General features: G+C 37.6%; 1 protein-coding gene across 2 annotated transcripts in view; it reads right to left on the bottom strand.

The window, feature by feature from the left end:
* Positions 1 to 14,408, bottom strand: part of CUNH20orf194 (chromosome unknown C20orf194 homolog) — a 170,525-nt gene that overhangs the window by 139,885 nt on the left and 16,232 nt on the right. For both annotated transcript variants that reach the window (XM_027836287.1, XM_027836288.1), the window contains exon 2: positions 11,937 to 12,016. In XM_027836287.1, coding sequence (XP_027692088.1) covers positions 11,937 to 12,016 — 80 coding nt within the window. The remainder of the gene's footprint in view (positions 1 to 11,936; positions 12,017 to 14,408) is intronic.

The following is a 14,408-nucleotide window of genomic DNA, read 5'->3' as shown; positions in this document are numbered from 1 at the left end:
GTTATGGCTCTGTCTTGAGAATCTTAAGTATTCTGATAAAATTTTCAAAGAACCACAAATGAAATGTGGCTTCTTAATGAGATACATGTACTGAAATGCCTAGCAGGACCACAGAGTGGGGGCAATCAGGGCTTTGTCGCAGGGGATGTTGCACTTCCTCCCCAGGGCCGTCCAGAGAATGCCCAGACTGTGCCTTCTGATTCTCTTCTGGCCTATACCCCAAAACCCCACTCTCTCAACCTGCTCCAAAGTCCCAGAGTTTCATACTGTGGTGTCCCTCTCTAATGGCTTCCCTTTTCCACCCACAACCTCCCTGGGGCTGCAGCTCCGTCCTACCTATCCTCCCACCCTATCTCAGCATAACTACACCATAACCAGACTGTTCTCAAAACTGTTGCCCTTCCCCAAAACTGTTTTTGCCCCAAGGGAAAGGATTTCTACTTGGGGCTCTGATGCCTACATATCTTATTGACCAGGCAGAGACCTGCTGTTTCTCAGACACATTGCCAGATAACAGATCCACAGCCTGAGTCTGTCCTCTTAAAGACAAGTTTAAAAATAGGCTTAATTGGTTTGTGTTTCCTTCCAGCTAATGTGTTCTTGCCTGAACTTTCCTAACAAAGTAATCCTGTGACCTAATTCTTTTGCCTAAGACTACATGATTATACAGTAGCTCAGAAGTGAGCTCAAGACACTTCTTAAACCAGAAAAAACCTTTCTACAGACACATGAAAACCCCAAGAGCTGCCTCTGGGATCCAAGGATCTCAAAGAGCATTTTTGTCAAATCCCCTTAGGATATACAAAGTCTGACAAGAGCCAAAAAAGTTTGCATCAACATAAATAACATTCTGGGCATGTCCAGAATCTGCTGACATTTTCTTCTCTAACCTAGGAATGACTTCCCATGGTAACCATGGAAATGATCTACAAAACGATTTCTTTGAGGGATATTTTGAGTTTGAGGTGCTGAAAGACACCCAAGAGAAGATATCCAGCAGATGGCTGATTTCTAAGTGGAGTTCAAAGGAAGGATTAGGGCTAGATATATTGATTTGGGAGCCATCTGCAAAGTTTATTCCTAAACCCACAGAAGCTGACGATATCTCTAAAAAGAAAGAGTATAAAGAAAGAGGGGCCAGGACCAAGTCTTGGGGAACGTCTACATACATACAGAAAGAAAATACATGCAAGGATTTTCTCAAAAATATCTAGAAATAACTATCATATCATGTCAATCAAATGATCAGTTAATATGTATTTATTAGGCACTGTGTTAAATGTTATGGATACAAAAGCAAAAGAGAAACAGAACTCAGAAGTGAGCTCAGGACACTTTTTAAACCAGAAAAAACCTTTCTACAGACACATGAAAACCCCAAGAGCTGCCTCTGGGATCCAAGGATCTCAAAGAGCATTTTTGTCAAATGCCCTTAGAATATACAAAGTCTGACAAGAGCCAAAAAAGTTTGCATCAACATAAATAACATTCTGCCCTCAAAGACCTTACCCTAAAATAGAGAAGAGAATACATACATATGAGTATATACACACAATAAATACAAAAGAAATACAAGGGAAGTTTTGGGTGGAAGGGCATCAATGGCCTGGAAAATCAGAAATGACTTTATGTAGAAGGTGGCATTTGAGCTGAATTTTAAAGGAAACCAGGATCTGCTAGAAACAAGAAGTCACAAGTTATAAACCACTGTAGGCATTTGATTTTGTATTTTTCCTTTTATAAACTTAATGGCATTATAAATTTGATCATTTATAAACTTGATTATAAACTGATCAAAATTGAAATTATAGTAAGAACTTAAAATTAAATTTTTTTTGCCTTTGGAAAAGAAACAGAAAAAGTGGCCGTGTTAAGACAAATCACCCAAATGAATCTAAACGAGTACTTTTGCTTTAAAAAATGGAGCTCTTTATATCAGCAGAGAAGCTAAAATTATAATTTAGAAGGTATGTCATATATACACATATACTGGACACATATTATACATATCTGCTATTTTTGAAACAGATGATTGCCTAAGGACTGCAGCTCAAGTGAATGAAATAATCTGTTCACAACATCTAGGCATGGAAAAAAAATAAAACTGAATTTTAAAAAAAGAACATCTAGGCAGCTCCGCACTAAACCTATGGAATATCAACAATCTTTATCTGCAACAATAGGAAATAAGAAAAAAGCTTTTCCTAAGGATCAAAGGATTTAAAGGAGCATTGATTTGGAGTAAGAGACTGTAGAAATCATCTAGTATAGTTGCCACATTTTATGGATTAGGAAACTGAGGCCCAGAGTAGTTATAAAACAAAGTTATATAAAAAAGAAAGTTATAAAACTTCCTTTGAGTTCCAGATTTTAATCCCACCTTCTACAAGAAGCCTTTGGTGAGCCCCCTTCGTGCTCGTGCCTTCTTTCCACTGATTACCTCCAATTTATCCCGCATATTTTTGTTTGTACATAGTTGTTTTCATATTGTTTTCCCCTTACACTGTGAGCTCCCTGAAGGCAGGGGCTATTTTTTGCTTTTTTTATTAGCTTAGCAAAGTGCCCTACACATAGTAGGCACTTCTTAAATGCTTGCTGACTTGATTTTAGAAACCCTCTTGTCCAACTGCCATATCTTACAGATGAGGAGTTAAGGCCTAGAGAGGTTAAGTGATTTGCCTTGTGTCATACAGCTGGCAAATGTTTTAGGCAGGATTCAAACCCAGGTATCCTTGGCTCCAACTCCACAGCTCTATCCATCACACTATGCTGCCTGTCTGAGGAAGTATTCTCTGCCGGTAATTACAGACAGTGCCTCTCTGGAGGTTTTCACAGAGGCCTACAAGGTTCAATGGTCCAGAATGGCTTGAAGCTATCTAGAGGAAAAAGGATCTAAATGAATCCTGAAGATCTGGTCCTATAACTCCTTGGCCTTTGGTCTGAGACATCTTTGTCTCATGGATTATCTCCCTGAGCCAAGGTCATAATATCTCAGATTCCAGGAAGCAACATCAGAATACTATTGGCTTTCAGGCTTTAATATATTCAGCTCTCTTCAATCATGAGATGAGGTCCCTTCTCTTTTCATTTTCCTTTTTCCTCCCATTACTTTCCTCTGTCTCTCCAACTATTCTCTTTGCCCAAAATAATCTACAAAAGGGGCAGCTAGGTGGCGCAGTAGATAGAGCACCAACCCTTAAGTCAGAAGGACCTGAGTTCAAATCTGCCCTCAGACCAAACACTTGATACTTACTAGTTGTGTGACCCTGGGCAAGTCACTTAACCCCAATTGCCTAAAAAATAAAAAAAATAATGTCCATAAACAGACTCCTTTGTCAAAAGAACCACAGAGCTAAGGTCATAACATTTCTTAACTTCATTGAGGGTTTAACATTTTGATTAATGGGTGCAGCTATGTGGACATAACATTTACTGCGTGACTCCAAGCAAGTCACTTAACACCAATTGCCTCACGAAAACAAAAAAAAAAGTATTTTGATTAATGGAGAAACTGACAATTTAATGAGAATTCTCTCTTTAATCATTTAAAGTTGTCTGGTTTGCTATAAAATGTTAAGGAACTGCCTACCAAACAAACCACCTATGTGAATGAAACCAACTGAAGTTAATTTTATATTCTATCATAAACAAGTCCTTTGTAATATTTGGACACTATCCAGTTAATATTCTGACAGATTTTAAATATCATATATTTTACAATAGACATAGTTCTGAATGTTTATTCAATTTGAAATTTATCATTTTTCAAAAGGAATAAATTCATAAATTCATGCAAGGCAGAATGTTTCTGGATCTGGAGTATTACTCTACGACCATGCTAGGCTTTGCAGCAAGGATATAAATTTGAGTCACAGACTGATGATTCTGTAATTTCCAGTTTAAACTAAAGACTCCCATCACAGACCCTGAAGACCCAGCCCAATATAGAAAACATAACCATAATATCTTTGATAAAGGTCGACCATATGCCACTTAAATACTTAAATAATGAAGAGTTCATCCTTTTATGAGTCAGCCCAATCCATTATTGACCTGCTCCAATAACTAACTTTGAATCATTTAAAAGATGAACATCAAGAAAATCATTGGTCTGGACTTCTAAAAAGAAGAATATTCTAATTTTTCTAAAACAAACGTTAGAAGTTTTCAACAATGAAAAGGGAATCATAAACTGTTCAATTAGAAGCAAAATGATGACTAGTCAAGGATGCTATCTTTACATGTCAAGTCAGATATAAAGACTTCAAAATTCCTTCCCATCTGTGACCATGCAATCTGCTTCCCGGTAATTTCTACATGTTGGTCCTAGTTCTGTCCTCTGGAGAAGTGGCATCAAATTCAAATAGAAAAGCATGTCTGTGGGCTGCATAGTGACTTAGAAAATTACAAATTAACATTATCTAGGTTGTATTGAATTTTTATTTATTTTGTTAAACACTTCCCAATTACATTTTAATCTGTTCTACTACTTTGGGTGGAGTTTTGCGGGCCCTTTGCAGGAAGTGAGTTTAATACCTCTACCATGGAGCATCAAAGAGCAAGATTCTTTCCTCTTCTACATGACAGTCTTCATCTGTCTGAAGATATATCATGACTCCCCTTAATCTTCTCTTCAGTAGGCTAAATCACACCAGTTTTTCCATCTATTCCTTAAAGGAAATAGTTTTCAGATTCCTCTTCATTTTGGTCACCCTCTTCTGGATACACCCCAAGTTACTGATATTCTTCGAATAGGGCATCCAGAACAGAATGTAGAACTTAGGTAGTCACCTAAGCAGCAGAAAACACAACTGAATTATCATCTCACTCCTATGCATTAATCTTTGATTGAGCAGACTGCAATGGTATAAACTTTTTTTTTAGCACCTAGATCTAAAAAACGATTAAAAGGCTAGAAGAGTAGACCATATCTATTCTACTGTGTCCAGTTCTGGGCATATTTTAGGACACACAAGTAGAGCATGTCTCTAGGAATGAATAAATGAAGAAATCATTTAGCACTTACCATGTGCAAAGCACTGTGCTAAGTGCTAGGGATATGAATAGAAAAATAAGACAGTCCCTGTTCTCAAGAAACTCAACACATATGGAAAGTTTCAGCTACAATCAGAAGGAAAAGTCCCATGATCCATAGGGTACAGTGGCAAAGCAGAGGTTAACACCTCTTCTTTAACGTCATTTTCACTGGTAAAATGTTATCAATTTCAGATGTTAAACCACTTGACAGTACCAACAATTTTGGTGACCACTACTAGAGCCGGGCAGCCAGAAGGGTAAGGGAGATGGAGGATGAGATGAAGAAATTGGGGATATCTAGCTTGGAGAGAAGAAGACAAATAGGTTGTGATCACTATGATCAGGTACATTAAGAATGTCATGAAGAAGAGGAATCTGACTCATCCTGATTGGGTGTAAAAGGCAGAACTAAAGGCAATATGTGAAAGTTTCTGAGAGGTAAGTTCCATATCAATATAAAGAACCATTTCTTAGTAGTCAAGTCTTCAAAGAAGTGGGAAGCGTCGCCCTAAAAAGGGAGGTAGTGATTTCCCCAGCACTGGGGATTTCCAAGCAGAATCAGGATGACCACATAGCAGGGGATATCACAGAGGGGATTCCTGTTCAGGTATGGATCAAACAAGATGACCTCTGAAATCCATTCCAACTCTACAATTCCAAGTTTACACGAGTTCATTATGAACTTCTATGCAATTAAAGTCTTTTTCACACAAATTACTTTTATCAGGTTCCCTAATACAGTTCTTATCCAGTTTCAATTGATTTTTTAGAATCTAAATATATTAGTTTAACTTTTATCCTGGCTAAGTATTTTTAATATTTATGAATTTTATTTTCCCCCAGAGTCTTGGTTTCAATACTGTTCTTAAAATCGACAAATTTTTTAAAGATAGACTACCACAAAGAATATTCTCCAAAAACCATTAAACAAAACAACAAAGACTAATGACTGTGATATAGAGCACGTAACTACAAACCACACAGAACTGACCATCCCACCCTAAGTTTGGCAGGAGGCAGAGCCCAGCACAATGTTCCAGTTCAGGAACTACAGTTGAAGAGATGAGTAAATTTGAAAAACAACACTCACTAGTACAAAAAATTATTACAAATTTGATTCTATGATAATTTCAAGCAGAGATTCAAGGGAAAAATGGATTTGCCATAAGGACTATAGGAATATCTAGAATAAATGATGAGAAAAAAAAGAAATAAAAGCTCCTAAGGAAAAAAATGGGGCTAAGATGGAAATGTTTTACATGACTACACATGTATAATCTATATCAAATTACTTGCCTTCTTAAGGAGGGGGAAAAGAAGAAAGGGAGGAAGAGAATTTATAATCCAAAATTTTTAAAAATGAATGTTAAAAATTTTTATTGAGAAAAAATAAAATTTAAATTAAAAAAAAGAAAGAACTGGAAAGAGAATAAGTAGTTTAAAAGAGAAAACAGTAAACTTTACTGAAGAAATGGTATCCCTGAGAACCAGAACAGACCAAACATAAATCAATGGTCCATGAAACAGCAAGAAATAACAGAATAAAATCAAAAGATCAGGGGGAAAAAAAGAAAATATAAGATAACTGATATAAAAAACAACTTATCTGGATACCAGGGCAAGGAGGGATAATTTAAGAATCATTGCACTTCTTCAAAAAATAAAAACATAAAAACATGGACAATGTATTTCAAGAAATCATAAATGAAAACTACTCAGCTCTATTAGAACCAGAGGGCAAAGCAAACTGAAAGAAACTCCCAAGGGAAAAATCCCAGGAATGTCATAGCAAAAATCCAGAGCTTCCACATCAAAGAAAAAAAAATAATGCAATCATCCAAAAAGAAGCAGTTTATAGGGCAGCTAGGTGGTGCAGTGAATAGAACATTGACCTGGAGTCAGAAGGACCTGAGTTCAAACCTGATCTCAGAGTGACTCTGGTCAAGTCACTTAACCCCAATCGCCTCACCAAAAAAAAAAAAAAAGCAGTTTAAGTACCAGTACCAAGGATCTACTTTGCCTTGGAGCAAGAATTGTGGGGGGCACGAGATCCCCCAAATAGGCAAATAGGTTAGGCAGGTGGGCTCCCCAGTGATGAAGCTCCTCTTCTGTCAAGCAACGAAGATCCATGGCTTTCTATTTTACCCCGTGGAGGTGTGGTAGACCAGCAGGTCCACTCCATGCTTGCTATAACCACATTCATCATACCAGGAAATGAACTTGACAAAAATGGTCATTAAGAACATCAGCAATACCATCATCAGCATCCATGGTAGAAGAGTGGCTGTCACTGACAAAAGCCTAAGATGCAATCTGGTCCTCTGTGTAGCCCAAGATGGCCTTTGAGAGACTCTTGGATACTTGCTTCACCACTTTCTTGACATCATATTTGGTGGGGCAGATTCACAGTACGTACGCTGAGTATAGGAACACAGAGGACCATATGACTGAGCTTCACATTCAGCTTAGGGATGATGCTGTCCAAAACCTTGGTAGCACCAGTGGAAACAGAGATGATGTTTTGGGCAGCACCACACCCATAAAACTTGCTAGAGGCACCAACTGTGCCTCCAGTCGTCCTGATTTATATCCAGTCACTGGACCCAGATGGCTCTGGAGGAGAAAGTGAGGCTGGTGACTTTGTACAGTCCTGCCTCACTTAAATCCAAATCACTTGCAAGTCATGGCATCACCTTCCTGATGTCATGGTCCTCTTTGAGAACAAAAGACAAACAACAACCTGTGAGTAGTATGAGCTGCCTCCCTGGGGACCTGACTGGCTAGTTCCAGTTGGACAATAAAGCTACTCCCTTCCCTGCTCTACCCTCCCCTCCTTTCTCCTTTCCTCTTCTTTTTCCTTTCCTCCTTCCTCTCTCTCTGCCCACACAGAGTATCATACCCTTACTAGGAGGTGCTCTGCCCAAAGGAATGTAAATTTTAATCTCTGAAACCTCACAAGATATCTTGGAGTTTATAGGCTAGATTTCTTTCTTAAGGACCATGCCTTAAACCCAATTCACTCTGGCTCTCATTGATTGGCCAACAATAGGTCCCAGTCCAAGTCTATTTAGTAGTCATTATTTAGGCCCTGATTGGTTCAGAATAAATGTAAATAGCAATTGTTTCTATTTTGGCCAGAAACCCTAAGGATCTTCCCCTCCCAGACTGATTTTTTTTTTAACTAGGTAAGAGGCCATTCTTTGTCTTATTTCTTACCTAGCCTTAATCACTGAATGGGTGTTGCCTCAGTCAAACTGAGATCTGTTAAAGACCTTGGCCGAGGTCTACAACTGCATCCAGGGCCATTTCCAATTGTCCTGATCTATATCGTGCCATTGGACCCAGATGTCTCCGGAGGAGAAAGTGAGTCTGGTGACTCTGCAAAACCCTCCCTCACTTAAATCCAATTCACTTGCAAGTCACCTTCTTGATGCCATGGTTGTCTTCCAGAACAAAGGACAAACAACAACAAATAACCTATGAGAAGCACCATCTACTATCTTCTGGTAGTAGTAATGATACAGACCATAGTCATGAGTCCTTCTCCAAAGTTGTCATGGATGACCTTGCCAAGGAGTTGGTAGTTCAGGAGGCAACTGACAACTGACAATCTTGGGTGATTTCAATTAACATTCTTCAGAGACTCAGAGCCACACAACACCAAACAATTATTGTTCAGCCTATGATAGAGGCTGGAACACATGGAAAAACTGCCGAATGCAAGGATGTTGAAAATGGCCTTCCATGAAATAGCAGTGGCCCCACAACTGTTCCTGGGGTCAGCTAGTTTCATGAATTTTTGTTTTAGAAACACAGGGAGTGATTGGAAACTCAAATACTTCCATTGTCCATTTACATCCTTTTCTCTGTCTTCCCTAAACCTGAAGAAACAGAAAAGGTAATGAAGAAAAATCTGTTTGACTTCCACTTAGCATGAGCCATAGGTGCAGCTCTTACACTGATTTAAGGGGAAACAATCCAGCTCTTCTTTTCTCATTGCCAGAACCAGCACTTGGCTTCCCCCAATTCCCCAGACATAGACGGTATTGCTTGGTGGTTACACAAGTATTTAAACATGCTTTCATGGTTTATACTGCCTACATCAGTTTCATGGAGCTACTGCTACTGTCACCCTGGGAAGAATGACTTTTGAAGACAAGCAACCAGATGGTGCCAACTGAATAGGATAGTGTCACTGGTTTTCAGAGGTGGAAGACAAATGTGAGGAAACAATGGGAGAGGAGGGAAGAAAGTATGAAGTGAAGAGGAGAGAGAAAAGATGGAAGGTACTGTCAGCAAGCAAATTAGCACAGTTCCATCCTCTGGCCATGAACGCTGAGTGTGTAGAGCTTCATTCCTATTCAAATCACACCTCATTAATTCAGTCCATGTTTATCTTTATACTCCTGCAGTTATAACACTGCAGTGGACACAGATGGCTCTGCATTACAAACAAATCCATGACCTTGTAAACCAACCTGCAGTGCCTTCTGGGGGAAAAGGAGACAGAAGGAAAGAATAACAATCTAGAGAGAATACAAGCAAAAACCCCTCCAAATGCACTTTTAGCTAAGTGCCAGCTACCAACTAAAATCTTTCACTGCTGAATTTATAAAGAGAATTTACGTGTTAAATGTCAATGAGGAGGAAAGACACTAATATTTTCTCTGAGGATGAGTGAATTTCTCTATAATTTACAGCAAGAAACACCACCTCCCTAGAAATGAAATAAATCACACTACTTGATGCACATAGAACTGGGGAAATACACATCAGTTAGAATACAGAACTAAGTTATAAAATTTGTGATTAATAAGCACCATTTACTTGGTACACAAAACATATGTCCAGCTATATAATTAGCCATTTATTTCCATTTCAAATGCCTGATATGAACAAACCACCAATATAGATAACAGGTTCCTTCCAAAAGGAAGCCCTAAATAACCCAACCAGCTTCCCAACAATAGTTAAACCTTCAGGACCAGAGAAAGTAGCATCAAGTTGATCACAGTCATTGTAAAACAAAAGCCAAGAAGAATTGCTTTGGGCTAACAACAGATTTTTATATTAAGAAGCACAATCTATCTTTTCTCTTTCTCCACATACTTCAATACTTTGGGTGAAGGAAGAAATAAGACAAAGAGAGAGTTTTCAAGTGACCATACTTCATATAGCATCTTCAAATAGTAGAGTAATTATCCAATGGAAAATTCCCTTTTCCTTTCTGTACTTTTCCTTCTTTTCCCATGCTGTCCAAATAAGCTGTATAATGCCTTCATATGGTTTTAAGCACTTGTGATATTACAAAGATCTTTAATAAACCTGATACAACTTAACTCAAGGCCAAGGCTCCTGTCTACACTTTTCAGCTCTGCTTCCTATTACTCTTGCCAACGTTGACTCAATCTAGATGACACTCTCTATCATTGTGAGGCTATATCAAGTCTTACAAGAAACCATACACATAACGTGGATGTTGGCTCTATACTTGTGTGTGTGTGTGTGTCTGTCTGTCTCTCTATCTGTCTGTCTGTGTTTGGTGGGGTAGGAAGGGGGGAAAAGAGGAATACTAATCCAGATAAATGTTTTCTGGTTAGATTAGAACAAAAAAGTAAGACAAAACAAAACAAAACTTTTCCCCTGATTCACTAGTCAAAAACATTATGTGCAAAATTTCAAAACGAATTATAAGCTGAGTTTTCACCCAATGCTGAACAAAAACCTGGTCAACATATTAACTCACTCCTAGACTCCTAAAATTATTTATTTGGGAGTTTTTAAAGGAGTATTGACATTAAACTAGAGAATGTGAGTCTTTCATTTGAAAGTGGGAGAAATATTTCCCTACCAGTCTTCACTCTACTTAACATCTCTGCTGCTTTTAACATTCTTGCTTACTTTCTACTCTTGCTTAATCCTCTCTCCTCCTTTGGTTTCTGTGATACTGTTCTTTCCTGGTTCTCCCACACCTCGTTTTGTTAAATTATTGTCTATCCCTTATCCCCTGGGCTTGGGTATATGCCAAGCCTCCATCCCAGGACCTCTTGTCTCCTTTCTCTACCTTGGGGGCCTAATCCACTCCCTTGGATTAAATTACTATCTCTACACAGATGTCTTCTAGCCTAGTATTATCTCTACATAGCCTATATATTACCATGTATACAGACTAATTTTTTCCCCTAAACACCAGTTTTGCACTGCCATCTATCTGCCTGCTAAGCATCTCCAACTCCCATTGGTGAGTGTCTACAAGTTGACAAGTACAAAACCAGACTCATCATCTTATCCCCTAAACTTACCCCTTCTCTGAATTGTTCTTTGAATTTGGCATTCCATCTCAGACGTCCATGTCTCTAAATGTATTCCTTGCTCATCTCCACCTCTCAGAATCCTTATCTTCTTTCAAAATAAGGCACAACTCTGATTCTGCAACCTCCTCTGAAACCTTCCCTGAACTCTATACATCCCCAAGTTATTATGCAGTCTCCCTGCCCAAATCACTTTCTATTCTCCTTATGTGTGTATGTATGCATGTATGTATATATACATACACATACATATATATAATAACAACAATACATATATACATATATATCTAGATAGATAGGTAGATAATGTTGTCTTCTCTTACATAAAGTAGGCTCCTTGACAGCAGGCACTATCTTGTTTTATGTTTAGTGTAATATCTTACACATAGTAGGTGCTTTAATTAAAATGGAATTGAGTCACCAGATCATTTTAAACTCCTGTCAGATTCTTGGGAAAGTCAGAAAGTGAAGGGGATAGACAGAACACTTTAACCTGCCATCTCACACACAGCAACACACTTTCTAACAAACAGAAAAAAACCAAGATGCTTCCACCCCTTTTGCTTTTTGATTCTGAAGAGTACTAACCTAAAATGCAGAGAATGCCATCGGGCTGAGACTTGCTGCTTTGGGTCAGGATACTTTGAATTTGACGAAGTCGGCTGCAACTACAAAAAAGAAGAAAAAAGCATTCAATGATACTAGACCACACAATGAGGATGATGACATGGATTCAGGTCCTGATTCAAATTTCAGACACTGCACTTTAAAAAGGATACAAAGCCATTGCAAAATACAGAAAAATGAAAGATTCTAAAAGGGATAAAATATAGGTTCAATAAGTAAAAACATGACTTAATTATTATTTTTATTACTATAAAGAAAGTTAAGCGGTATTAGGTCTGCCCAGTGTGATAATTGTGATTAAAAAAAAAATACATTGTTTGATGTTTTAGTATAAGTAACAAGACTCCAATATAAAGTCACTTAGGCTAAGTAGTCCTAATGACCATAAACTATACACTATGACAGCCTGTACTTTTCCATTGTCCTGACTCATTCTGACCCTAATTGAAGCTCTTGATTAGAGGAGGCTACCAGCCACTATAGCAGCCGCACACTGACACCCATTTACCAATACACCCATTTACCCAATTGCCAATCTGAATACTCATCCAATTTCTGGTCCCAATTAGGAAATTTATCTACCCAAATATAGTATCAATAAGTGATCTGGCTAATCTCCCTACCACATCTGGGTTAGATTAGGAACGATCCCTCCCATATCTGACATCAACTACCTATTATCAATCAAGCCTATACTAAAGGTGTTTTGGCCCCACTCTAAGCATGTTCTCCCACCATCTGCCTCATGTAAATGACCATGGCTCTGCATGGCCAAATCTCTGTGTTACCATATAGCATATGTGTGTGCACTTTAGTTTTTGCCTGCTTGCTGTACTGCATGGTAATAAAGCTCATCCTTGTACTAGTTTCCTGAGGACCAATTTTCCAGAACTAAATCCTAGAACTAGGATCTTGGCTCTAACCTGGACCTTGAGGCAAAATAAAGTATCTAGAAATGAGAAGAGCAGGTTAAAAGGAGTGTATTAGTTGGTACTGATGAAAGAAAAGCAGAAAGAAGTACTGATAAAATACTTTTAAAAATACACAGAAGTGCTATGAGAAGTGAGGAATACAGAAAAGTATAGGAAGAATTGTATGAATTGATACAAAGTGAAGTTAGTAGATTTTGGAAAAATAAAATAGAAAATGACTGTGACAATCTTAGGGGAAAGAACAACAATAACAAAACAACTGAAACTAAATGCTGCAAGATTATACTGACCAAACTTGGCCCCAAAGAAGATATAGGAGAAGATGTAGGTGATTATAGATGTGGAACACTGCATAGGTCAGGCTTTTTTAATATGTTGGTTAGTTCTGCTAAGTTTTGCTAGGCTGTTTTTTTTAATCTTTTTTATTTTTTCTTATAAGGGATGGCTCTCTGGAAGAGGGAAAAGGATATAATGGGAAATGTAGGTCATAGAAAAAGCTATTAATAAAGATTATTTTTTAAAGTATGCAAAAGAAAAGAAAAAAATATTCTGAAGGGGACACATGGAAATTTTATTACTATCATGTTCAATTTAATCCTTTCGTAAAAAAAAACTATACATAAAACAAGTTCATAGTTACATGCAATGTTATTTTCAGCATAGTCAAAGGCTGTTTGTTGGCTATTAAATTCATAATAAAAAAGAAAATTAAATTCAACAAGGGGTTAAATGAGGTCTTGGCTATGTTTAGTAAAAAGTAATGATGGAAAAAAAAAGTAATGATGGGTTACCATTTCCACTAAGAATCACACTTTTTGATATCTCCCATCTCAATGTTTCAGTCAGCCTGATTCTATGTATCTAGTTTTTTATGTATCTAGTTTTTTAAGATAAATTTTGACTGAGATCTTCTGTTTTATGTCACCAGTATTATCTTGAAACTGACTGAAAGTCTTTAGAATCTAGGGACAAAATTTTTCTTGATTTTTTTCCTGAAATAAGGGGAAAGACCAACGGATGGATAAATGATCAAAGTATATGAACAAAGAGCTCTCAAAAGAAGAATTACAATTCACAACGATATGAAAAAAACTACTCCAAATCACTAACAACAAATTAAAATCAAAATAACTTTTGATACACTGTTGGTAGAGCTGTAAATTTGGCCTATCCAAAAAGTGACTAAAACGTCCACATTCTTTTACCCAAAGATCCCATCGTTGGGGGCCAAGTTGTGAAAGGCTTTATATTCAGTTAGTCAATATGTGTTTATAAGCATTTATGAGGTGCCTACTATGTGTTAGGTACTGTACTAAGTATGCCCCACCTCACCCTGCAATACAAAGAGAGGCCTTTAAAGAGTTCACATTTTATATGGCAATAGAGAAGAACTAATATTTAAAAGCTTACACAGTATAACTACTCAAGGAATAAGCAGCTACTACTGACTTTTTCCTTTTTCAAAAATAGTAATTATCCTCAAACCCATTCTTTTAAACCT

This window comes from Vombatus ursinus, unplaced genomic scaffold, assembly GCF_900497805.2.
Source record: "Vombatus ursinus unplaced genomic scaffold, bare-nosed wombat genome assembly UNPS02014818.1, whole genome shotgun sequence".
NCBI lineage: Eukaryota > Metazoa > Chordata > Mammalia > Diprotodontia > Vombatidae > Vombatus > Vombatus ursinus.
The sequence above is the reverse complement of the archived record's forward strand: the minus strand, read 5'-3'. Positions and strand labels throughout refer to the sequence as shown.